Source organism: Microcaecilia unicolor, chromosome 6, assembly GCF_901765095.1.
Source record: "Microcaecilia unicolor chromosome 6, aMicUni1.1, whole genome shotgun sequence".
Lineage (NCBI taxonomy): Eukaryota > Metazoa > Chordata > Amphibia > Gymnophiona > Siphonopidae > Microcaecilia > Microcaecilia unicolor.
Genome location: NC_044036.1, coordinates 308,248,543 through 308,275,884, shown reverse-complemented (window position 1 = coordinate 308,275,884; position 27,342 = coordinate 308,248,543). Strand labels below are relative to the sequence as shown.

The following is a 27,342-nucleotide window of genomic DNA, read 5'->3' as shown; positions in this document are numbered from 1 at the left end:
GAACGTCCATCACGCATGGAAGTCCATATAAGGCGATGCACATTTCCCAACGGTTATTCACTGAGAAACATGTCTCTCTGCAGGGAGCCAAATTTCAGCATCACTGAAAATCTGAGGCTAATTGAGCCTGAGGCACCGTCATGACCTTTTCATGCACCACCACTACCTGCCTCCCAGGATTGTCTCAATACGAGCCTGGAGTCATATAAGAGACCAGTTGGAAAGGTAACTGCTTGTTCCCCCCCCCCCCCCCCCCCCCCCCCGTCCTGGCCTATCAGGTCCCCCTCCTGTAGCTACACATATAAGAGCTCCCTCAGTCATGTAAGCACTAACTGTAGTCTGCATTCAAGTGTAATCAGTATGTGCACAAGCACATTCATTAATAGAATCAATTTACTAGAAAGGGAAAACATTCTCACTTCCCAACAATACTGCAAACAAATGGTACTCTCTGTCCTCATGTCCACCTCAATGACATCACCCGAACCAATATCATCTCCCCCCCTCCCATCAGTAGTGTTGTGGGTCTCTACAATTTGGCTGCTAAATTATTTTATGTTGTGAAGGCAAGAAGGGCCATCCCCTGACTCCTGGTGTACAAACTTGAATCTTACAGACGTTTTGGCATACATCGGGACCTTGAGTCCCTACGGCGAAGGTTCCGCCGCGTACGGCAGGACCACCCCGACATCATTCGGAGCATGCGACGGCACCTCAGAGCTCGACCTAAGTATTATAAACAGGCCACCTGTAATCCTTTGTAAATGTATTTATTTACTAATGCAAATTTCATGTTGTTTCCATGTGGCTAATAGGCAACTAGTAAGTCACACCTCTGTCCCAGATCAAGGCCTGAGGTTGCAGCTACCCTCCCATGAGTGTGGCTGTAACTTCCAACTAACCTCCTCTGAGATGAATGAGATGACATGCCTCACTTATGTATCCCCCTTTCTGAGGTGGATACTGTTTCATGGTATTCTTGCCTGATGTCCTGCTCTTAGTGGATGTCATAGCATGATTTGAAAGTAATGTAAAGAAATAGTGTTTCCACCCCCTCCTCCCCCCCCCCCCAAAAAAAAAAATGGTCATTCTACCATAATCACAACTCAAAATGCTAACATGCTACTGAGGAATGAGTGTTCCCTGCCAACACATCTTATAGTGTACTCCTTTCTCACACCAGCTTCCAGGGTTCTCTGTCATGTCATCTCATGCATCTCACAGCCCATGTGTCTAGCCCAAGGCTCACCAATAATCCCCACCTTTCCCCATTCCTGCCTCATGCCAGCCAGCCAGCTCCTGCACTATGCAAGCCATGTTGAATGTGCTGATCTCAAGGACAATCCTTTTACATACACAGGGCGCCAGCAGCAGGAGGAGGAACAGGAGGAGGAGGCAGGACTCCCTGCTCTGGTGGTGGAACAGGAGGAGGACCCCGGCAGGACATGCCTCCACTTGAGGAGGAGGAGGAGGGCCCAACACCTCCAGCCCTCTCCGCACCATCCCAATCACTGCGCCTCCTACAGCAACTGGTGAATAGCCAAAACCAGTTGCTGCAGGAGGTGTCATCGATGCGGTAGGCTAATGAGCAGCACTTCAGGGCACAGAGGCTGCTCCCATGCAGGGAGGAGGACATGGCCTCCCTTGAAGGACTAGGGGTGGGGGGGGGGGGAATTGTACATAGTTCTACTTTTTTTGTTAAATACATGTTGGATATTTTTTTCATATAACAGGGTGTGTGTCTCTACTTTGTGCACTACATATTATCAAATGCTGGGGCTGATGTGAGAGGAGTCAGCAATCTGGGTTGCATGACGGGTGAACTGTGACAGATAAACTTTGGTACATATGTGTTATAAGTGTAGCCATACAGAAGGCCATCTGTTCCTTCCAAACTGCATGGCTGTATGGTAAGGGGTGGGGGAGGCTGGGTGGGCATTTCTGTTCCTCAACAGAAATGCCCATCCAGCCTCCTCCCCTTACCATAGAGCCCCACAGCACAGAGTTGTGTAAATAATAGGTATGTGGTCTAGCACTAGTGATCTGCCAAGTACAAACTTGCAGATAGGTAGCACATAGACTATGTTTGCTTTCTGATCAGCAGACACCCTTACCCACAACCAAACCACATTGGTGAGGGCCAGGAAGGAGCTACAAACAGCTGGGTCATCTTTGTCACATTGAATGTATCAGCAATGGTATACAGTGCTGAGGAGAAAAGGGAAAACAATGGTAAAAGCATTAGATGGATGTTTACTTCATCACAACTGCAATATAATACATCAGGTACAGAAGGCCACAGGCTAGGGAAATTATATAGGCACCAGACTGTAGCCACCTGCAGGTTATTTAGAATAGGAACTGTAACCATAACTCCTCACCCTCACCATGACTTAAGGGCTCAAGGCCTTGGTAGGCACACACCTGTGGCCACCTTGAAAATGGTTTGCAGGATAGAATTTAGAAATGTTGTTGTTCCATAACTATGGAGGATTGTAGGACTGTGTTGAATAATGTGTAAAAGACATTCAGTGCATATATGCTTCCCCACCCCCAGCAACCTTGAGAATGGGTGGGCACTTCATAAAAGGGGACTGGGGTTCACCAAATAAAGAAGGATGGAACCTACCGGGGAGCAGTACAGCAACTCCAACGGCTGAAGCATAGCATCGAGGGTCTACGGCATGACCTGCAAGCACACAGTACAGCCCTGATGCAGCAACAAGTGGCGTCGCCTTTCACCACTGCACAGTAACCACCGGCAAACCTGATGAAAATAGAGGTAAGATTTGAATGCAGAGAACATAGAATGGGGAGCCCTTGACCGTGAAGAATGCACACATCCATTCTCAGGGCCTCTTCCCCTCCGCCACAGGCAGGCACAACTGAGTGTGTCCAATAGAGAACAAGACATCTGTACAATGAACTGGGTAGAAACTACCATCAGTTATCATAGTCCAGTGTATTAGAGTCCACTGCTGTCCCTTGCAATCATGTAGACCAGCTGCAGTGAAAGATGCAAGAAGTGTTTGTTTAACACCTACATAGCAGAAGGAGAAGAGGTGGCTGAGAGGTATGAGCTTACCTTGAACTTCTGGTTCCAGAAATTGCCAAAAGGAACACCAATCTGTTTGCTCCAAGGGGCCAGAGGCTGGCTGCTTCAACCAAGGAGAGAGAATGGGGGTCAGTGAGGGACCGCGTCAAACATAGCAAGCAGCTCCTGGAGGGTGGAGGATGGAGAGTTGGTCAGATGAAGAAAATGCAGAGTATATGCTAAGCTGCCAGCTAACACCCAGCCAGAAACGTTTTGAAAGGAAAGGTATACAGCCCACACACCAGTTATCTTTTAAGAATTAGCCAAAAGGTATCCCCCCCCCCCCCCCCAAACAAAAAAAGACCAAAAAAACCAAACAGGTCTACAAAAGCATACAGTGGCAAAAACAAGGTTTATTTATTTGTTGCATTTGTATCCCACATTTTCCCACCTATTTGCAGGCTCAATGTGGCTTACATAGTACCGTCAAGGCGTTTGCCCAGTCGGTTGATAGCAAATACAAGGCTGAATAGTGGAGGGTCGGAAGGGATGAAGATTGTGTGTTGTCCAGTACGATCATTAGGCATGCTGTTTTCTGGGTGAAGAGGTTTACATAGGATCGTTGGAGTAGGCCTTTTTGAAGAGGTTGGTTTTTAGTGATTTCCTGAAGTTCAGGTGGTCATGTATTGTTTTCACAGGTTTTGGGAGGCCATTCCATAGTTGTGCACTTATGTAGGAGAAGCTGGATGCGTAGGTTGTTTTGTATTTCAGTCCTTTGCAATTTGGGTAGTGTAGGTTTTGGTATGATCTTGACGACCTGACTATTTCTTACTGGTAGATCTATGAGGTCTATCATGTATCCTGGGACTACGCCATATATAATTTTGTGGACTAAAGTGCAGATTTTGAGGATGATCCGTTCTTTGATTGGGAGCCAATGCAACTTTTCTCGAAGGGGTTTGGCACTTTCGAAGCGTATTTTGCTGAATATTAACCTGGCTGCTGTATTTTGGGCGGTCTGGAGTTGTTTTGTTAGTTGTTCTTTGCATCCCGCGTAGATTCCGTTGCAATAATCTGCATGACTTAGGACCATTGATTGAATTAGATTTCGAAAGGTTTCCCTTGGGAAGAAAGGTTTTAATCATTTGAGCTTCCACATTGAATAGAACATTTTCTTTACTACAGAGTTTACTTGGCTCTCGAGAGTAAGGTTACGGTCGAGTGTGACACAGAGTATTTTCAAGCTGTCTGAGATAGGGAGGGTGTGTCCTGGGGTATTTATCGTTGTGGGTTTGTATTTGTTATGTTGAGAAGAGAGAATGAGGCAGTGTGTTTTTTCAGTGTTCAGTTTCAGTTGGAATGAGTTTGCCCAGGAGTCCATGATGTTCAGGCCATCGTTGATTTTATTGGTTATTTCTGTCAAGTCATGTCTGAAGGGGATGTAGATTTACTATAACTGAAGGTAAAATGCTTAAAAATACCGCCCCATGATCTAAAGAAAAACCTCTAAAGTGCAAGCACAGAGAAAGCCATTTTAAAGAGGCACCAATAAAGGGAATGCAAACTTCCAAACCGGAAGAGCAGCTGGGGACGTTTATCATTTTCACCCATAATCAAAATTAGGGCGTCCAAAACACAGAGCAGCTGGGGACGTCCATAGTTCCCACCCATAATCGAAATGAGGACACTCAAATCGCAGAGAGCAGCTGGGGACGTTTAGGGATTTTGTCAATAATCGAAATTAGGACGCCCATTACTTTCTTACATGGACGTCCCTGGGATAGTATTTAAGCGCCCTTCTCAGTCTGATTCTTTGCATCACATTGGTACAATGGCACCAAAACAGTCACCCACCCGCAAAGGTAATTTCACTGTGACCTCTACACTCCTTCCACACCTGCCTGTGTGGCTCTCTTGCACATCAGTCTCTAAAGTGCACTCTACTCCCCCTCTCCATCTGTGATTACCTGCTAATGCCATTCTTCATCATCTGTTTCCTGGGTCTTCACATGTGGGGCTATTAATATGAATGCTGCAAAGCAAAACTGGGTTATTTTAAGCAACACATTTCCGCCCCTTTTGCTGTGCAGGTGATGCCACCATTCAGACACAGAAGCTGGTCTTAGTGGGCACCACCCCAGCATACTGAAGGGCAGATAGAGAGGCAAACCAAGGACACAGACAAAAGGTAACAATAAAGACTTTTTTTTTTTTTATTTATGAGAAAAGGTAACAGGGCACTGAACAACTCTCAACTTTCTCTCCCAACAACGATCTCACCACTCTCCAACTCCACAAACTACTACTACTACTTATCATTTCTATAGCGCTACTAGATGTACGCAGCGCTGTACACTTGAACATGAAGAGGCAGTCCCTGCTTACAGAGCTTACAATCCCCCTTGGCTTGGTCGCTTTTATTTCAGGTCTAACTAAGAACGCCCATGTTCCCACCCATGCGAAACCATTTCGCTAGCCGTTATATGATGGGGACGCCCATCTCGTAACGCCACCCATAAGACACCCCCTGTGCGGACAACCATAGATGGGCATCCTCACGCTGACATCCTTACAGCCCCTTCTTTCACGGGGACGCCTATGTGCCTTTTGTGTCGCTTTTTGGATGTCCTTCTCTTTCGAAAATGAGCCTGTATTTCATCTTTGTTTTCTTCAGCAATCTGGTACGGTGTTCATGCCGTTTCTCTGTTATATGGTTAAGAATAGCCTTACTACTGATAGTGCTCCTAAAGCTTGGAAAACTGCTTGCATTTGTCCTCATTTGAGAGATGATACGTTATCTCACAGGCTTTTGTCAAATTTCTTGCCCAATTTCTAATATGCCTTTTGTGTCAAAAATTGCAGAACGTGTGGTGCTTGATCAGTTAGGAAATTTTTTTGGAAAATACTTCTGTTTTGCATATTTTGCAGACAGGGTTTAGAAAAAAAAAAAATACTATAGCACCAAAACGTCACAGATAGGTAGTAGATCAAGGTGCTCGAGTTTTGCTTCTCTTTGGATCTATCCTGTGAATTTGATCATTCTTCGTTATTGGCTAGATTGGAAAATATTAGCGTTAGCAGCACTTTGTTGGATTGGTTTTGTTCCTATCTGTGTGGTAGGGAACGTGTTGTACATTGGCAGGATTTTGGTTTGGCTTAAGTATGGTGTAACGCAGAGCTCTGTCCTTGCGCTTGTAATTACTCAATATTTTCATGGCACCTCTTGATTTTCTTACAGAATCATTAGGATTTACCATTTATATGTGCAGATGCTATTCAGATCGTACTGAAAATTGATCGCTGTGATCTCCAGACTGTCACAGATATTAATCAGAAGCTAGCTCAGACAACTGACTGGATGTCTATCCATAGGCTTAAGTTAAATCCGCAGAAATAAGTTAGTTTTCTCTAGGGGAGATAAGCCCAGGTTAGTGGCTCCTTTAACCGTGGCAGGGCATGTTGTTCCTCATGTAGACCCTAAGGGTTTGGGTGCATTTAGACTCAAAGTACCTTTCCAAAAAGCCTCTCTCCGCCCTAACAAAGGAAAGCTATTATGTGTACATATGCTTTGTTCTGTTCAGATGTTGTTAGATAATACTGTATCTTACAATACTTACTCACATATTGGTTTTGAATTGGCAAGACTAATTTTAACACTTTATTCTGTGGTCTTTGCCAGCAAGATATTAGGCATTTATTTCAGAATGTGGCAGTGAAACTTCTCAGGATCGAGTCGATGATCATGTTACTTTGCTGCTTAGGGAGGAGCATTGGTTGCCAGTTGTTTATCATATATTGTTTAAAATACTAATGTTGCCCCTCCGAAGGGACACCACCTTGTAAGTGGTGGAGGGGCTTCCGTGTTTCAATGACTCAGAGGGCTATGCTGAAGGGTTACCCATATCAGACAGGTCTCTGAGGAGAAACCAGACAAAGAGAGTGTCCCAAACTGGAGGATCCAAGATGGCGTCGAGAGAGGATGTACGTTAGTTGAGTTCCCGTTTTACACCAGAATACCTGAAGAAGTAGGCGCGCTCCCCAGAGAATGGGGAAGAAGAAAGGCAAAGCCGTGGTGTTGTCCTCCTCGAACATGGCTGGGGTTCCCACCACTTCTCAGTCTACTTTGGAGAGATTCGGGGTCATAACGTCGGGAATATCGGTTCCTGCTTCGGGGAACAGCAAGGCTTTATTGCCGAATCTCAGTGGAGAGGGAGTGACTTTGAGTCCCCCTGTTGGCATGACCTCTCGAAGACCCAGAAACAGTAACGTTTCGCTATGGAGGTCGACAGTGGAAACGCCCGATGTTGGTTAGGATTTTCACGCGATCCGAGGAGGTCCTGGCGCAGCATTTACTCCGGATAATAAACCAACTGGGGGATTGGAGAGTGAGCTCTTCCCCCCGAAGATATCTGGAGCAGTTTCTGTGGAGAAATTGGATCTGGTGAAGCCAAACAATGTCACAATGGATGTACTACGGGAAGTGCTGCAGAGTGTGAATAACTCTTCTTCAGATGTCAAAATTTTTTAGGAATAAATATGTGATTATATCAATACTTATCTAACAAAGTGGAAGTCCAAGATAAAAAAAATAAAGACTTTGATTTCGGAAATGGTTTCTCTACGAAAATCAGTTAATCTGGTAATGAAGGACAATTATGTTTCTTGTAAAAAATTGGAACTTCTGGAGAACCAATTAAGGAAAAAATAACTTGAGAAAGATAAATTTTCCTAAAATACCCTGTATGTAGAGTTATACTATTAGGGACTTTTGCCTTTGATTTAGATAGGAACAATGTTTTGAAATTGTATTTCCGACATGTGGCTGATAGTTTTTTTGGGTTCAAAGATAAATATATTTCCTGACTTATCAAGGGAATCGCAGACTAGGAGGTGTGAACTCTTGGCTTTTAAGCCAAGAATCATTGCCCTAGGTGGGACCTTCCTAGAGCGATTCCTTTGTAAGTGTTTTATTTCCTGATTACTTATTTGTTGAACCCAGGAAATTATAAGAGTTTGTGGAGTTAAAAGAACAGATGAAGAACCCTCTGCAGCAACTTCCTTTAAGTTATCACTGTACCGGCTGCAATTACCGATTAACCTTCCTCCCTCAGAAAATATAAATTGTAAGATTAACCATTCCGTGTTTTTCTTATTTTCTTTGAGATTGTTTTCCTGATCTTGGATCCCCCAATTCTGGACAATAATGTGGACTAACAAAGATGATATTTTTCCTTAATGTTTGTTTTAATTGATATTTTCTATTTTCTTTCCCATTTATGTATTGGACATAAATGTAATATAAAATGAATAAATAAAATAATTAAAAAAAAATACTAATGTTGACTCATAAGCTTTTCTATACTGGAGAACGATCTTTTTTATTACAGAATCCTGTCCCTTATGTTTCTGCTTGACCTCTCAAGTCAAAAAAAAAAAATTTTTAGTGCCTCCCTCTTATCAAGTTATTCATTTAGATTTTATTTATTGGGCAATTTTTACATGTGAGCCTCTGTGCTTTGGAATGACTCGACTGGCTTTTTATGTTTGTAGATGTCATTCCAGAAGTTCAAGGTTAATTTACAAAAAGGTTTTTAAACAAAGGCTTTTCGATTGGACACCCGAGCGCTGATCATGGGTGCCAGGTATGAAGCACAATATAGTAGGTTTGACGTTTTGATTCTAATATTACTTATTGGATTTGATTAGTACTTTGTTAGTTATTGTTGTGTTATTTACTCAACATTTGTTTTGAGAACTGCTTAGGAACTTGTATTAGGCAGTTTATCAAATTTAATAAACTTGACCGACTGAGATAGTCTTTGCCACCTGCAGAGCCACCTTCAGATTCCTGATGCCGCCCTATTTGATAATAGGCCACCACCATGGCATTTTCCACCACCCTGGTCCCCAGACAGCTAATGGACCCAAGAAGATTCCAATGGGACCAAAACTCCTGTGCCACATCAGTCCACTCTTCAGCTGACAGAGATCTGCATCGGTGGCAACAGATACCCAATTTGGCGAGTCCAACACTCCTCCCCTCCACCCCAAAGAAAACAGATTGTCTCTCTAGTCCAGACTGTGCTTCAGTCTGAAAAGAAGTGGAAGCTGCCAGTCGAAGCCCATTAAAATGAAGTACTGTCTAAAGAGGGTGCATATGAGCACATAACCTTCAGGGCTACTACCATGGAACCCACGAGCTAAAGTTAGTCCCAGCCCAGGCCATATTCTGGGCCATGCACTCCTCTAGAAGGACCCCCCCCCCCCCCCCATGCCATAATAAACTATACTCCCAGACATTCCAGGGTCTGGGTGGGAGAAAAGTAACCACTCAATTCACCACCCAGCCTAAGCACTCCAAGATCAAAATTAACTGAGAGACGGCATCCACTGAATCTGCGGTTGAGTAGTCCCAGATCGGCCAATCATCCAGATAAGAATGGACCCGAATGCCCTGGTAATGCAATCACCACCTTCACCTTGGAAGAGGTGCATGAGGCAGTCACCAGTTCAAAATGCAGAGCCCAGCACTGTAGATGGCACCCCAGCACTGAAAACCTGAGACAGCTCTTGTGATCTTCCTTTATTGGGATATGGAGATAAGCCTCCGTGAAATCAGCTGGGTGAGTTCCTTACCCCCCTCAAACAGAGGTAATCAGTGAGAGGTGTTTCTTCATCTGAAAGTGTTGGATCCTGGAGGCTGGTGTTCATTCATTTGAGGTCTAGAATAGGCTGAAAGGATCCACTAGAAGCCCAAAATAAATGGATTATTGCCCCAACCTCTGGTCAGCAGACAGGAGATGTTCCACCGACCCCAGGTCCAGGAGGTACTGCAACATTAGGTCAACAGCCTGCTGCCTTACTTTCAAGCCACAGAGAAACATCATGAAGGCATTTGGAACAGCATAGGTCAGCTCTGGGGCATAGCCTTGCTCAATCACTTCCAGGATTCTACTGATCCAAGGGGACACAGTCCACTCATGGCAGAAGAGGGGCAACCTGTCCTGTACATGAGCCACCAAAGGGCCCAGCAAGGGGGAGATGTGATACACACCAACCCTATCCCCCCCCCCCCCAAGCCTAGCTCCTGCTGAAGAACTGCAGCAGAAGAAACTCTCTGCACTCAAAATGGGTTCCATTCCTACTGATGCCTCTTAGGAAGGAGCCTCCACAGACATCTGGATGCCCCCCGGACTGTTCCCAAGGTTAGAAACCGTATCATAAGGGCAACCCCCAAAAAGGAACTAAAATAAACATGGACTGGAAATTGTTGCTGAATGCTGGAAATGAGTATCTTTATTTTCATCCTCTGCTCCTTAACCTGGGGGGACACACCCCACAATTCTGAGGGCAGCACCCTACTCACCGACAATTGCTTTGAACCACTGGATCTGCACTGCGGCAGACTGAAGAGGTATTTGATTTTATACAGGTGTATGATAAGTCTTGATGTTGCTGCCCTTTAGTTTAGCAGAGTATACATAACTCATTTCAGAGGAAAAAAGCATTCTGCAACACACACTAGGTTCTGGTTGTACCATATTTCTACAGTTCTTATCTACCACAGAAATGGGCATAAAGAGATACTTGATTAACCAAGAACTTCATAAGATGAATCAAAATAAACTTGTGTCCTTTTCCTCTACTTGACATCTGACTAGCTATCCAGAGATTGCCATTAAGTAGATTCTGGCAGTCAGCCACTATTCACTTAAAGAATATGATTTCTGTGTAGTAATTTAAGATGAAGAGTTAGTAAAATTGTTTATAAAATGCACTGTCCAGCTCAATTACCTTCTTTCAACATGCCAAAACATTTATGTGGCCTGTAACTATGGCAGCCAGGAGCTGAATTTGAAAAGGAATTGTCCTTTTTGCGACAATGTCACAATTAGGAAAATTAACATTTACATAGATCATCATAGGTTCTAATGCCACAAGTTACACTGAACTTTTAAGTTCACTCTTTAGAAATACACCCAGGATAAAAAAAAGCCCTACACTTCTAAGATGTACATGCTTTATTGAAATACAATTTGATTGAAAGAGTTCTACCTTTAGCTAGTTTCTACAGTGATGTGAAAAAGTTCCCCACTCCTGATTGCCCCTAACATTGCATGTGTCACACTAAATGGTTTCTGATCTTTACAAACAAACAAAAAAACTACTCCTCAGAGGGAGCCTGAGCAACACAGTGGTTATATTATTACTTCATTTAAGGAATAAGTGTATCTAATAACCATATCACCATTGTGAAAAACTGTCCCTTAAACTAATTGACCAAATTTAATTGATAATTAGGTTCAGCTAGTTGAAAACTGCCAGGCTTGATTTCAGCCAACCCTGCTGAATCTAACCTCACTATATATTGAGCCACACCACGAGAGTGAAGCAGTAACCAAAAGGTTTCTGCAACAACATTATGCTACGATCACAGAAAATTCCACCCTCCCCTAACTCCCACCCACCCTTAGCACAACTCTTCATTTATAGCCAGTTATTCTAATTAGGATAACAAGGGAGGAGTCCTCTTACAGAGTTAATTATATTTCATTACTTTCTAAGAAGAAAACACTAAAAAAAATATACCACATAAGCTATATTAGACTAATATCCTTAGTACCTTAGCAAATCTAATATAATAAAACGCACCCTCAACGTTCTGAGGACAACGTTCTGTGAAGCCATGAAGCCATCTGACGTCACTCCCAGGCTGAAGGGTTCGTGGATTCGTGGTGTGAAGCCTTCAAGCCAGCCAGCCGTCTCTGCCCGGCCCTCGCATCAAATGTCATGACGTCGAGGGCGGAAAAAAACCCCAAAACAAATGCGGAAGCGAAGCGTCAGGGAAGGAGGCGGCGCTCCCGACGTCTAGCCTTCCCTTCGCTGTGTTCCGCCTTAAGAAGGCGGAACACAGCGAAGGGAAAGCTAGACGTCGGGAGCGCCGCCTCCTTCCCTGACGCTTCGCTGCACGAACCGCCACGGAGGTAAAGTTAAAAAGAAGAAAAAAAAAAAAAAGGGATGCATGGATGCGAAGGGGGGGGGGGGGAGAAGAGGGCGGGCCAGGCTGGGACATGGGAGAGAGAGGAGCATGGATGCGAGGGGGGGTCATGGAAAGGAGAGAGGGGACTTGCTGGAAAAGGATGAATGGAGGCGGCAGGGGACAGAGGAGCATGGATTGGGAGGGCAGGGCTCAGGGAGAGAGGGGAATTACTGGAAATGGATGAATGGAGGGGGCAGGGGACAGAGGAGCATGGATGGGCATGGATTGGGAGGGCAGGACTCAGGGAGAGAGGGAAATTGCTGGATAGGGAAAAATGGAGGGGCCAGGTGACAGGAGCATGGATGGGCATGGATTGGAAGGGCAGGACTCAGGGAGAGGGGAATTTCTGGATAGGGATGAATGGAGGGGACAGATGGGCATGGATGGATATGGATTGTAGGGCAGGCCTCAGGCAGAGAGGGGAAATGCTGGATAGGGATGAATGGAGGGAGCAGGTGACAGAGAAACATGGATGGCCATGGATTGGGAGGGCAGGGCTCAGGGAGAGAGGGGAATTGCTGGAAAAGGATGAATGGAGGGGGCAGGGGACAGATGGCCATGGATTGGGAGGGCACGGCTCACACTCTCTCTCTCATATACAATGTCTTTCTGACTCTCACTCTCACACACTCTGTCTCACACTGTATCACATTCACTCTCTATGTGCCACACAGTCACTCACACACTCGCTTGGTCTCATACACTCACTCTCACAGAGAATCTGTGTCTCACACACACTCTCTCTCTCGCTCACACACACACACTCTCTCTCTCTCACACTGTGTCTCACATACACACTTGCACACACTCTCATTCTCACACACACACTCTCTCACAAACACACTCACACCCAGACTCACTCTCTCTCTCACACACTCACACTTTCACTCTGACTCTCAAACAGTCACTCTCACATACACTCTCCCAAACATACACACTCCGAGGAAAACCTTGCTAGCACCCGTTTCATTTGTGTCAGAAACGGGCCTTTTTTACTAGTTATTAAATAACTCAAAAATACTAAGATGGAGGCAGCAGTCCAGCAGCAAGAGGGGTGCTACCCAGTCTTTTGAACTGAGTGCCACATGTACGATTATCTGGTGAGAGGTGTGTATGCCAAATGCAAAGAGAACAGGTCCATTCTCTTGATGCTAGAGTAGCAGACTTGGAGGAGCTGAGGGACACAGAGAGGTACATAGAGGAGACCTACAGAGGCATTGTAGAGAAGTGCCACCTCCAGTCTGGCAGCCCCTGTGCTGCCTTGGAGGAGAGAGGTCTCCTAGGAGAGCAGCACCCTGGTGAAGTAGGAAGTACTACTGCAGCCAGGACCTGCCCACCAGGGGATGCACTATCCTCTCATACCGAAGATATGTCTCCAAGAATTTCTGCCCAGGCAGGAAGGTGGTTGGTGATTCAATCATTAAGCACATAGATAGCTGGGTGGCTGGTGGATGTGAGGATTGCCTGGTCACTTGCCTGCCTGGTGCAAAGGTGGCAGACCTCACGCATCACCTAGACAGATCTTAGATAGTGCTGGGGAGGAGCCAGCTGTCTTGGTACATGTGGGTACCAATGACATAGGAAAATGTGGGAGGGAGGTTCTGGAAGCCAAATTTAGGCTCTTAGGTAGAAAGCTGAAGTCCAGATCCGCAGGGGGAGCATTTTCAGAAATGCTCCCTGTTCAACGTGCAGGACCCAAAAGCCAGGCAGAGCTCCAAAGTATCAATGCATTGTTTGTTACAATGGTGCAGGGATGAGGGATTTAGATTTGTCAGGAACTGGGCAACATTCTTGGAAGGGTGGGGGACCGATTTGAAAGGACTAGGATGGAACCAAGCTGCTGGCGCTAACTTTTAAAAAGGAGATAGAGCAGAATGGGGGGGGGGGGGGGGGGAACAGACAGACGCCTAGGAGAACAGAATTTGGTGTGGAGTATACTTGAAGGATGCTGTTGAAACAGGACATTTAGGGAATCCCAGTAGAGAGGTTTTAAGAATGCTGAAAGTAAACCAGGTGTGCTTAATGAGAGAGCAGGATAAAGGATGCACGTTATCTCCATCACCTTCACAGCTTGTAGATCCAAAGGGGGGGGACCCCACACACAATTCGAAGTGCCTGTATACAAATGCTAGAAGCCTAAAAAATAAGATGGGAGAATTAAAGTATACTAAATGATGAGGTAGATATAAATAGGCATCTCAGACACTTGGTGGAAGGAGGACAATCAATGGGACACTGTGTTAGAGTACAAATTGTACCGCAATGATAGAAAGGATCAAATGGGTGGGGGGTTGCTATATGATAAAGAGGGAATTGTCAAATAAAATAAACATTCCACATGAAACAGATAGCATTGTGGAATCATTATGGATTGAAAATTATATGTATGAAGGGAAACTGGAGGAGTGGCCTAGTGGTTAGGGTGGTGGACTTTGGTCCTGGGGAACTGAGGAATTGAGTTCAATTCCCGGCACAGGCAGCTCCTTGTGACTCTGGGCAAGTCACTTAACCCTCCATTGCCTGCCACATTGAGCCTGCCATGAGTGGGAAAGTGCGGGGTACAAATGTAACAAAAATAAAAAAAAATAAAAAATAAAAGATTATTCTTGTAGGGCTATACTACCGTCTTGCCAGGCAGAACAGAGAGCTGAAGAAATACTTACAGAAATTAGGAAAGCTGGTAAATTGGGCAACACTAAAATAATGGGTGATTTCAATTACCCCAATATTGACTGGATAAATGTTACATCAGGGAGTGTCAGGGAGACAAAATTTCTAGATATAATAAACAACTGCTTCTTGGAGCAACTAGTCCACGAACTGACAAGAGAAGAAGCCATTTTGGTCCTTGGTGATGTGTAGGGCATATAGCGAGAAGTGGCAGTGTGGGTCCCCTGGGAAACAGTGATCATAACATGATCAAGTCTGAGCTACTATCTGGGATGAATCCATAAAGGAAATCTACTGTAGCTGCATTTGATTTTTGAAAGAACGACTATAATAAAATGAGGAAAATGGTTAAAAAGAAGCTAAAATGATTGGCTGCAAAGGTTAGGCGTGGACGTTATTCAAAATACCACCTTGAGTGTCCTCTGGTCTTTGTACTTTTTGAAAGATTGGTGGGGGGGGGGGGGGGGGGGGGAGATTCATTTCTACCCATTCTACACCACCCATTTTATAGACCACAATCATATCTCTCTTTTCCAAACTGAAGAAACCCAACCTCTTTAGGCCTTTCTTCATATGGGAGGAGTTCCGTCCCTTTTATCATTTTGGTTGCTCTTCAGATCTTTTACAATTCCGCTGAGAAACAGCAAACAAAATTAAACACAATACTCAAGGTGAGGTAGCACCATGGAGCGATATAGAGGCATTATAATATTCTTGGTCTTATTTTGCATCCCTTTCCTAATAATTCTTAGTATCCTGTTTGCTTTTTTTGGCCACCGCCACACACTGGGTAGATTTCAGCATATTGTCTACAATGACATCTGGGTTTCTTTCTTGAGTGCGGACTCCTAAAGGTGGATTCTAACATCAGGTTAACTACGATTCGGATTATTCTTCCCATGTGCATCACTCTGCATCTGTCCATATTAAATTTCATCTGTCATTTGGACACCCAGTCTTCCAATTTGCTAAGGTCTTCCTCCAATTTTTTCACAATCTGCATGACAACTTTGAATAGTTTTGCATCATTTGCAAATTTAATCACCTCGATTGTCTTTCCAATTTCTAGATTGTTTATAAATATGTTAAACAGCACCGGTCCTAGTAGAGATCCCTGTGGCACTCCACTATTAAATCTTCCTCCATTGAGAAAAATGGCCATTTAACCCTATCCTCTTTTCTGTCCAATAACCAATTCCTAATCCACAGAAAGACACCCTGCAGCTGGAGATACTTCTAAACTCGCAGGATCTTCATTGAGCAGTCTCTACATTTGACCCTGCAGCTTCAGCAACCACTCCTCAATGAGTAAGACAGCCCCCCCCCCCCCCCCCCCCAACAATGTCAAAATAAGACTCCCAGGTACTCGAAGCACTGGTAGGGAACTAGCTTGCGGGCTCTAAAAGCTGAATCACTTGTAACATGGCTGACCTGATCAGGGCTTGGAACTGGAATTGCTGGCCCAGGACAGGAACACAGAAAACGCTTGTGGCCAACTCTGATGGGAATGTGAAAATAAGCCTCTGCCAGATCCAGGGAAGTGTGAAACTCACCTGGATGAACTAAGGTGATGACTGAGCACAGGGTTATAAGAACATATGTGTCACCATACTGGGACGGACTGAAGAAAGTCAATCAAGCCCAGTAATCCTGTTTCCAACAGTGGACTATCCAGGTCACAAGTACTTGGCAAGATCCCATAAGAGTAAAAACAGATTTTATGCAGTGGATTTTCCCAAGTCCATCTTAATAATGGCTTGACTTTTCTTTACGAAGTTATCTAAACTTTTTTAAAACCCTTCTAAGCTAACTGCTTTTACTACATTCTCTGGCAACAAATTCCAGAGTTTTAATTACACATTGACCCTGTTTACTAAGCTGCGGTAGTGGCTGCCTGCCAACACAGCCCATTCACTTTGAGTGTTACTTTGAATGGGCTGTGCCAGCGCAACCATGGCCTAATAAACCGGGGTGAGGGGAAGTGACGAAATATTTTCTCCTATTTGTATTGTTTACTACTTAGTAGTTTCATTGCATGCCTCCTAGTCCTGGTATTTTTGGAAAATGTAAACAAGTGCTTCACTTCTACCAGTTCCACTCCACTCAGTATTTTATAGACCTCTATCATCTCTCTCCTCAGCTGCTTGCTCTCCAAGCTGAAGAACCCTAGCTGCTTTAGCTTTTCCACATCTTCTATATCATTTGCGTCACCCCTCTCTGTACCTAATTCCACTATATGTTTTTTGAGATGCGGTGACCAGAATTGCATACATTATTTTAGGTGTAGTCGCACACCATGGAGTGATGCAAAGGTATTATAAAATTCTCATTTTTGTTTTCCATTCCTAATAAATTTCTAACATACTATTTGCTTTCTTAGCAGCAAATGCACACTGAACAGTGGGTTTCAACGTATCAACGATAACATCTAGATCGTTTTCCTGAGCAGCGACTCCTAAAGTGGATCCTTGCATCACATAGCTATATAGTCTGGGTTCTTCTCTCTCACATGTATCATCATCTGCCGTTTGGTTGCCCAGTCTCATAAGATCCTCTTGCAGTTTTTCACAACCCTCTTGCGATAACAAATTTAAATTTACTGATGACATAAAGAGGGGCATTTTCGATTGGGGACGCCCATCTCCAAGGACAGCGCCGCGAAGGGGTGGGGCCAACTGTATTTTCAAAACGAGATGGGCATCCATCTTTTGTTTTGATAATACGGTTGGAGGCACCCAAATCTCAACATTTGGGTCAAATGCCGAGATCGCCGGCTGTAGGGATGGGCGCCCTCGGTTTTCAGCCATAGTGGAAACAGAGGGCGCCCATCTCAAAAACGAACAACTCCAAGGCATTTGGTCATGGGAGGGGCCAGGATTCATAGTGCACTGGTCCCCCTCACATGCCAGGACACCAGCAGGCTCATTTTCAAAGCACTTAGCCTCCCAAAGTTCCATAGAAACCTATGGAACTTAGCCTCCCAAAGTGCTTTGAAAATATGCCTCCAGGTTTGCTACTTGAACTGACATCAATGGGTTTTCTCCTTTTTTTTTCAGAATGAGGCTGGTGTTTTCCGACAGTTTATCTGGAGTACGCTGGGTGGTGGAGGTTTCTTTCCAAACCAGTAGCCCTATAGATATGATGTTTGTTAGATATATTTTCTGTTTCTAATGTAATTTTATGCTCTACAGTTGCCAATATATATACCCCCTGAAGAAGCCACAGTCAGTAGTGAAACTTGGATCCTTGTTGGGGTTTTAGTACACACTTACAGTCACCTGTGGATTTCAGTGATCTTTCGATGCTGGAACAATGAACAAGATAAAAAGTCTTGAAGCTCTGATGCAAAGTTTTGGACTGCATATTATATCCTATTATAGATTTAGTATCATTACACCAATATGATTTTAAATCACTATGGGACAATGATTACTTCAGAGCACTTGCACATTCAGTTACACTATTTTTTTTTTTTTTTACTGCTGAGCTGTGTTTAGACTCCTGGATATTTGAGTACTATAGTGTATCTAGGTATTGTTTATAGTAGAAAATAAAATTAAAAAAAAAAAAAAACAACCCTTCCTTCCTCCATATTGTGATTGCATTTTTGAACAGCATCCACACCTGATGAAAATTGTTGACTTCTGCAACTGCCCCTCTAAGTTTTTTTTTCTGGGGGGGGGGGGGTATTTTTTTTAACACACCATTCTCATTTTATCATTCTCCTTTTTCAAAGTTAAATGCTAACATTGAATTTCTTATGTATACTTACTCCAGCGATTATAATCAATTCTGATCATGTGATGATCAGTTATCAAGTGGCACCAGCATTATTACTTCCTGCGCCAGATCATGCGCTCCACTAAGGATTAGGTCTAGAATTGTTCTTCATCTTGTTGGTTCCTGAACCAGCTGCTCAATAAAGCATAAGTACATAAGTAATGCCACACTGGGAAAAGACCAAGGGGTCCATCGAGCCCAGCATCCTGTCCACGACAGAAGCCAATCCAGGCCGAGGGCAGTCGATTTCATCAAGTAATTTTACCTACCTAGCATTCCATGAGGTTACATTTTACTCAGTCAATATTGGGTAATTGAAAATCACATATTATTGTGCTACCCAGTATGTCAGCATCCCTAATTTCTGGTTACATTTCTGCATCTGTCTGTTCATCCTGGTCACATGGAAGGATCTTAATACACTCCTATCACTATCCTTTTTCTTTACATGTGGAATTTCAAGAGAATTTCTGCCCTGCAGAAGTTTTAGTCTAATAGATTCAAGGCCCTCAAAGATTTATGACATTTGTATCCCACATTATCCAGAACAAGCTCAGGTTCAATGTAGCTTGCATTCAAGATATAATGCTACCACTCCACCAAATCAATTCAAGACCCATATATAATGCTACCCCTCCACCAATTCAATCCACTATCACTGCAGAGGGAAAAATCAGCAGCTGTATTAAGCTGACAGCTCCTAAAGGGTATGCAGTGCCTACCAGGCAGTGTGTGCAACCTGCCAACCCCTGCAGACACATTGCTCAGGACTCCTTGGGTTCTTGTGGGTTCCCCATGCTCCTCGTCTGGCTCTGACCTCAAAAATAGGGTCTCTCCGATTCCTCCTCCCCCCTCCCCAAGTTGGCAAAGTCCCCTTAGAGGCCAAACACCCTTGGGTGATGGCTTGGGGCTGCAGAGAGTAAACTACGCAATCTACTGGATAAGGACAATGAATCAAGACTAGCAGCAAGGCCATTAGGTTCAACCATAGAGAGTGTGTGGATCTTAACCAGCACACCAGGGAGCTAGGCCTAAAACTTGCTGCACCAACCCAAACAATCTTACCATCTGCTGGAGATAGAGAAATGCTAGAGAGTTTCAGAAGGCACCAGCCCATATACTGATGATGTCACCAAAACACTTGGTTCTTTGACTTCATCTGCTGGTAGGAAGAAGACAGAACCCAGTTGTTCAGACTGGTATGCCAGGGACCATAAGGATATTTTTTTAACCCATTAGCACATAAGCCCTGCCCCGCTGGGAAAAGACCAAAGGTCCATCAAGCCCAGCACTCTGTCTCCGACAGTGGCCAATCCAGGCCCCAAGAACCTGGCAAAAACCCAAAATTTAATAACGATCAATGGACTTTTCCTTCAGAAATCTGTCCAGACCCCCTTTAAACTCAGCAAGGCCAGCTGCAGTCACTACCTTCTCCGGCAATGAGTTCCAGAGTCTAACTACGTGCTGAGTAAAGAAAAACTTTCTCCAATTTGTTTTAAACCTACCACATTCTAATTTCATCTATTGCCTTCTGCAGTCCTTTCAATAAAATGTATTACGTATTCCTTCACCCACCATGCTTCACTTGTAATATACCAAAGGCATTCAAGTATATTAGCAGCATCTTTATGGAAAATCCTCCCTTTTCTACTGAAGGTAGAAATGTTATACCAGTTGGGGGGGAGGGGGGGGTCGACAACATAGCTCTTTCCAAACACTTACTGAGAACAGTTGCTGCAGTTCCTTCCATTTGTCCATTCCTCTGCTTGTATTGTAATATTTCTGGTCGTTACTAGTTTTCATAGTATGACTCAATTGCTCACTATGGGGCTTCAGTCATTAACATGGGCAATATGCAGCTCAATATTTAATTTTTGAATAGGTCCAAAATTTTTCAAAAGCTGTGTAAATATCAAAACATTATCTCATCCTAAAAATGGTTTATTAAACTGAAGATGCAATAGCTTGAGCAAAGATGCACATTCAGAAGATTTTTCCTACTGCCCTTAAAAAAAGTATTTGTTAAATAAATGCTGATTAATCTCACATAAATAAATGTGACATTAGCCTTAAACAAAGGATTAGTTGTGCTCTTGATGCTCTGACTCGGCAAGTGCTTATATGATTGATTTGCTGGAAGCCGAGATGTGGCAAAAAGCCATTTCCACTGTACTGTCAAGGCAGTCCTTCATTCAACAACATTGACCCACTTGTTTTATTTTAGGAAGAAGCATCAACAGCCTTGTGATTTTTGAATTCCAGAGGAATAATGGCAATAAGCTAACACATTCCATTTTGTTAGTGTAAGTAACTGAAACCTGAACTTTATCTCATGTGTTTATTTTAAGCACAATATACATTCTTTCCTAGTCCATCAGGAAGCCACAAGATTACAAATGAAATACTTCTATATATATAATAGACCACTACCCTACTGTTCAAAGAGTCCAAAGGAAACATTTTACCTATACTGGGGCCAACTATGAACCCCAATAAGTTTATTTCCTTAACCTATAACAAAGTCTATATTAAAAAGGAAGCTGAAAGCACGTATGCTTATAGTCAGTTCAAAAGTAAGGATACAAAATATCTATCCATCTATCCATGATGTATTAAATGTAGTATGCCAGCTCACAGAAGAAGCATGACCTAGATTCTTTACACAACTTTTTCTCCCCACCAAGTCCAGCCAAGCTACGTAATTCTACACTGCATTCCAATTTTACTCTATGACAAACTGGCTTATGAGCAACAAGGGAACATTTGGGACCATTAGTATGGTCCTTTCTAAATTAGCACAAAATTAGAAAGCAGAACTTTTTCCTTGTAAAACTCTAGAAGGTTTCATTATAATTGAAAGATGTTAGTCATTAAAAAGACTCAGCATCATAAATGTTGTAAGTCATGAGTAAGAATTGTGTTGAACAGAAGATAGGGCATTTACATAGTTCCCATAACCGAGCCCAATTGACAGTTGTAGAAATACCATAACTCAATATGCCCTAGTTTTTTTGTTTTTGCTTCCTTCCCTTTCCTGGTAAAACACACACTTTCACAGTTCTATATAAGGAATAAAAATGCTTTCAAATAAAATGAGTAGCTTGGGCCTGCTACATTATACTTGCTTACATTTGAGTGCCATGGAACAAATCTAACTACCAGCTGAAAAGTCCTTGTCTCAAAGAACAAGAACTAAGCAACTTGCTTAAACCCCCACAAAATTAATTATACAGATATAATTTAATTTCACACCTAATTTCCTAGTTCAGTACACATACTGCATCAATTATAGCCAGATATATATTGCCTTTATCAGCTGCCTATCCAACAACAGGATCAAGATGGCATACATAAAAGAGAAAACAGGCATTAGAAGCACTACTTTAATAAAGTTAGAACACCCAATGAATGGATACCACCAAAAGCCATCTGCACATCTTCCCCCCACCTCAAGTACATATGACCTTATACTGTGGTTATCAACCACCATGTCAAGGTCACCAATAGAATCACAAAATGAGCTAAATACTTACATAGATGAGACCAGAATAGTATCTGTCCTTCAAATTGTGCAATACAGAGGCCTCATTTAAGCATGTTAATTCTGCCATGTCTTCAACTTTAGAAAATTTTGGTGGATTCATCTTTTGAATATCATCCTTATTGACCATTGCTTTCTTTCCATTTTCTGCTAATTCCACCACAACTTCTTCTCCACGTTCCTCTTTGATGCTGGCTGCTTCAAAGCCATGACGTTCAGATGGTATCCACACCAGCTTTTTAGCAGTCCAGTCAGCTTGTGTGGCAGGATTGTAAACTAAATCCCTATCAACAAAGAGATACCTCTCTGGATCTTCATGTCCAACTCTTTGTGCCATTGTACCCAGAGTATCCACTATCAAAGACCTGGTTGTAAAAAAAAAAAAAAGACAGATAAGTGAAAGATCAGACAGAACCATTACATTAATAACAGTTAAGGTAAAATATTGAGAAAGGATTTCAGATTTTTCTTCCCCATTCCCCCCCCCCCCAGTTCGGTATTTTCTAGTTTATTCTAGTAGAATACTGGCAAGGGGAGAGGTAGGGGGAACCAACAGGAAATGTCTTATTACACTCCTAGAAAGCAGATATTACCAAGATCACAGCTGCTAAAATACTTGTCAAAGGTTTAAATGCCTTTCAAAGCTAATGGGATGTGTAGAATTGTTGGACAAGGAAAGACTGGTCACCTATACTATTCAAACTTACCAGGAACAACAGTGCTGCTTAAACAAAAAAAAGATATTTACCCAACTTCTCTCTAAAGTAAAAAATGAACTACTGATCTACAAACGTTTTAGTGGTATCTATACTGGAAATAACTTGTAAAAGCCACTTTTAAAAGTCTAGAAAAAAAATGTAGACTTTGTTCGAACATCATATATACAAAAGCTCAATTTTAGGGTCATGACATACAACCTAAAGACCTGAAATCAATCGATGAAATAACCATACTTTTTCAACAAGGCCTACAAAGAGAACCTATAACCTCACTAATCCACTTCACCAACACACCCAGCTATGAAAGTCCACCTTCTATAATTAACCCTATCACTTCCTTCTTTCTTCCCTTACTTAATCTCTGCCCATCACTAATTGTTCTGATACCTGTAATGACAATGTCATAACAAAACTATGTAAGCCACATTGAGCCTGCAAATAGGTGGGAAAATGTGGGATACAAATGCAATAAATAAATAAATAAATAAATAAACATGCAAAATACATGAACTAGCGATTCCAGCCAGATGGTTAGGTAGCTGCTTAATTCTACTCACACTATTTTTTTCTGTGTTATCCAGAATGACTGAGGCACAGCATAAGCAACCAGATTCACAATAGTAATGGAGAAAAGTAAGTGTTAAGGGATGGAGAGATATTCCCAAATGGAAATTTGCTTAACTGAACGGAAACTCCATAAAGAATATTCAAAGAAAGTATCATTGGGCAAAGATAAAAGATCAGCTAAGCTACCCTGTCCTCTTAAACACACAGGAGTCTGTGCCACCTTGGGAACAAAAAGGAGAAGCTACCACTTGGTATAAAACATTTTCTTCAATTCACACTCCAACAGCACTCATGAGAATATTTTCAATTCTTAGTTCTCATTCAGAATGTATATCCTCCTATATAATAATTCTCACCTCCAACAGGATGTGCTTGGGACCGTGCCTGCCGGAAGTGGTCTGCTAGGCAGGCACGCACTGACCTCAGTGACATCAGTGACAGACAATTTGGCAAAGCAAAACAATCTGAGTGCTGGCCATTAGGACACAGGGTTGATAGGAGAGTTTTAAAAGACTGAAGGAACCGAAAGTGTTAAATGGGGGGAGGGGGGAGTTCTGAACGACTGAAAGACATTAACATTTGGGAAAGGAAAACAATCTGAATGCTGGCCATCAGGACATAGGGTAGATAGGAGAGTTTTAAAAGACTGAAGGAAACGAAAGTGTTAAACTGGAGAAGGGGGGGGAGTTGTGAATGACTGAAAGACATGCAAATTTGGGACAGGAAAACAATCTCAATGCTGGCCATTAGCACACAGGGTACATAGGAGAGTTTTAAAAGACTGAAGGAACCAAAAGTGTTGGGGGGGGGGGGGGGGGGGGAGTTCTGAATGAATGAAAGAAATGAAAATTTACGAGAGGAACACAATCTGAATGCCCGGCATTTGTACACAAGGTAGATAGGACACTTTTTTTAAAAAATGAAGGACGTGAAAGTATTACATCTTGGGGGAGGGGTGAGGAGGAAAGCGGTGGGGTATTCGGATACTGGGCGTTAGGGCCACGGGGGTACATAGACTTTTGAAAGCCTTAAGGAACCCAAAGTGTGGGGAGGAGGAGGAAAAGGAGGGGAGGGAACGGGGTGAGGGGCATTAGGAACAGGGGAGGGGGCCCTGTCACACACACTCATTCTCACACACACAGTCTCACTCTGTCACACACCCGCACATTCACTCTGGCTCTCTCTCTCAAACATACACACTCCCAGGAAAACCTTGCTAGCGCCCGTTTCATTCGTTCCAGAAACGGGCCTTTTTTACTAGTTAATTAATAGACTTAAAAACTGAATAGATTCCTCAACTTTCATTCTGTTTCTTTAGTTTTGTCTTCTAAACCAAAGACAGCAATAAGTTCCAACGTATAGGCACAAGGAAAAAAATAGATAAGAAACAAGCACGAAAAACTGAGGGTGATCACCCACATTTTCCTTCTATGAGCAGAGAATTCTAGTGAGGGCATAAGAATAATTAGCAATGACAAATATAATGGGAGAACAGAGTAAAAATGCCTAATTTGCCTATAAATGTTGACTATAAAAAACCTAAGATCGATACTGCCTCCATGTACATTAGAAAATGTAAAGGACTACAAAAGCTTGTCTGAAAACTCATATGTGCCAATGTAACCTCTCTTTATTTACTTGCTATTGTTACCTGTAGAAGCCAATTAGGCACCAAAAGTTGCCATGCTTCATACCGGAGAGATTAAGTTTGTAAGTATTCAACTACTGGCATGCAATATGGATGAAAACATCTTCCACCCACTTTTTTTTTATATGTATGTTACATTATTGGCATCCACAAGCATAATTTCTCAGAATTAACCACCACCAATGTAAAGGTGCTAATGCATAAACTAAAACATTTTTAATTAGTGTGCCCTTTACCAGTTTTACTTAAACTAAAAATTACACAAGGACATACTTACTGTACTTGACTAAAAGTCATCATCAGTTACTAATGAAGCTAGAGAAATATTAAACTGACTTTAATAATAATCTTAGTATATCATGTATTTCATCTCAATTGTAAACGTGAAGTGTAAAAAAAAAGTAAAGCAGCTAATTCCGAGCATCAAATCTATCAAATATTGGATATCTGCAGTAAAAATATCCAGATTAGACCACCGACATATCCAGCTATGATCGACATTATACTAATCATCAACAGTCCACAAAACCATTCTGCACATCTCAAAAGCCTATCTTTCTTTAAAAGAGAAGCACAATTAAATAATCTTCAGTCTGACCATTATATAGCAGTTAACTGTTTTAGTACATTCAAACTGTCCTTTCCATTGCCTTTGGTTATTGATGACAGGTAAGACTCCTATTCTTTGTGCTTATAATTTACTGCACTTATGTTTTCATTTTCCAAGCTCACAATCCCAATAGTATTTTGGTGATGTTTGGTATAATCGTTCTGACAATACCATTCCGAAACTGCTGTTAGAAGGATATACTGCACATGCCAACTACATGTCTAATTGAAATTCACCTTATTTAATATGCTGTGACCCATTTATGCCCCTCCCCTTTACCATAAATTAAACCATTCCCTCAACCCAAAAATATAAAATAAACATGAGAACTGACAGTGACATGATCAACTGACATTTTGATATTTCTACAAAGCTGCTTTCGGTAGCCATTCTTCCAAGCTAACAGACAGCTAACTTAAGGCCGAGTCTACAATGAAAGGGGGTGGGGTGACAAAAGAAAATGGCTACCTTTTGGGGAAGATTTATTAAGTTCAATCTTTAAAAAAAAACAAGCACAAGGAAACAGAAACTACGATATACGAGTAGAAGAAGACGATATCAAAATCCACTTGGCTCTATACAGATAATAGTAGATTGCGATCAATGCGGTAAAGTGGGGGATGGGTGAAACAGATAAGGATTCAATATTGCAAAGGCTGCGATATAAAGACCGGGAAAAACGGTAGAAAGGGGCTTTATTCCACCGGGAAAGTATATTTATAATATTTCCTGCAAGCACAAAAAGGAGGGGGCAGCCAAAAACCGCCTGTAGCAGTGCAAAACCACAGAGACCTCAGCAGTCTACATAACGGAGCATGTGTCCCTCAGTCTGATGGCGGAATTTAAGCGTAAGGAGGGGGACCCCAACTCGTATTAGTGCACAAAAACGTTTCAAGCAGCAAAAATGAATACCTCCACCCCTCGATTTAAAAAAAAAAAAAAAAAAAAAAAAAAGAGCCACCCGAGGGCCAGATCATTTTCTTTGCATGGGGGGTTAGCAGTCAGCCTCGCGCGCGCCGCTGCAGCAGCAGTCGAGGCTCGAGGAGGGCTGCGGACACAGCAATCCCTACACAGATTCATAACTGAAATAAAATAAACAGCAAGTCAACTCTTTCTGTTCAAAAACGCTATTAATAAGGAAAAAAACTATAATGGAGCGAGTTGTAAAGCTTTATTTAACATTCTCATCTACTGACACAAGCACAAGCGGGGGAAAGGACAAAAATCCTTCATAAATACCTCAAGAAGATAATCGTTGTTTTAAATATGTTACTAATGGTGCTCGCGTGCAACACGCCCCCCCCCTTATCCCCACATTTCTCCCCCGACATAAGCCCACCAGAACCTCGCCGGATGAACAGGACAGCACACGGTGGGGTGGTGGGGGAGAGAATATCACCCACCCCAGGCATGTCCGTCCCCCTCCCTGTCTGGAGCTGCTTACCTGGGAAGGGAGGTTGTGTCCGCGGTAGCTGATCCCCAGCTCAAGCTCTCTCTTCTTCTTCTTCCCACTCCGCACAAATAATAACCCCAAATTTCTCTCACCTCCCAGCCAGGATCCTTTTTTTTTCTTTTTCCTTTGCGCCAGAAGCTCCCCCCAACCCAGCAGAGGGGCTTCGCTCCACCCCCTACATCCCGCCTCAACTCCCACCATCCCCGCCCACCGCCTCCGAATTCCTTCGGGCTCCAATTGGTTCCTGATAGAGCCCATCAATCCAGACGCCTGAGCCCAT

At 42.9% G+C, this 27,342-nt stretch overlaps 1 protein-coding gene across 2 annotated transcripts in view; it reads right to left on the bottom strand.

Annotated features, from left to right (window-relative positions):
* Nucleotides 1–27,186, bottom strand: part of MYH10 (myosin heavy chain 10) — a 221,677-nt gene extending 194,491 nt beyond the window's left edge. For both annotated transcript variants that reach the window (XM_030208112.1, XM_030208113.1), the window contains exons 1-2: nt 27,054–27,186; nt 22,058–22,430 (exon numbers count right to left, since the gene is read on the bottom strand). In XM_030208112.1, the coding sequence (XP_030063972.1) occupies nt 22,058–22,402 (345 nt within the window). In that variant the 5' untranslated portion in view covers nt 22,403–22,430; nt 27,054–27,186. The remainder of the gene's footprint in view (nt 1–22,057; nt 22,431–27,053) is intronic.
* Between the last annotated feature and the right edge of the window lie 156 nt (nt 27,187–27,342).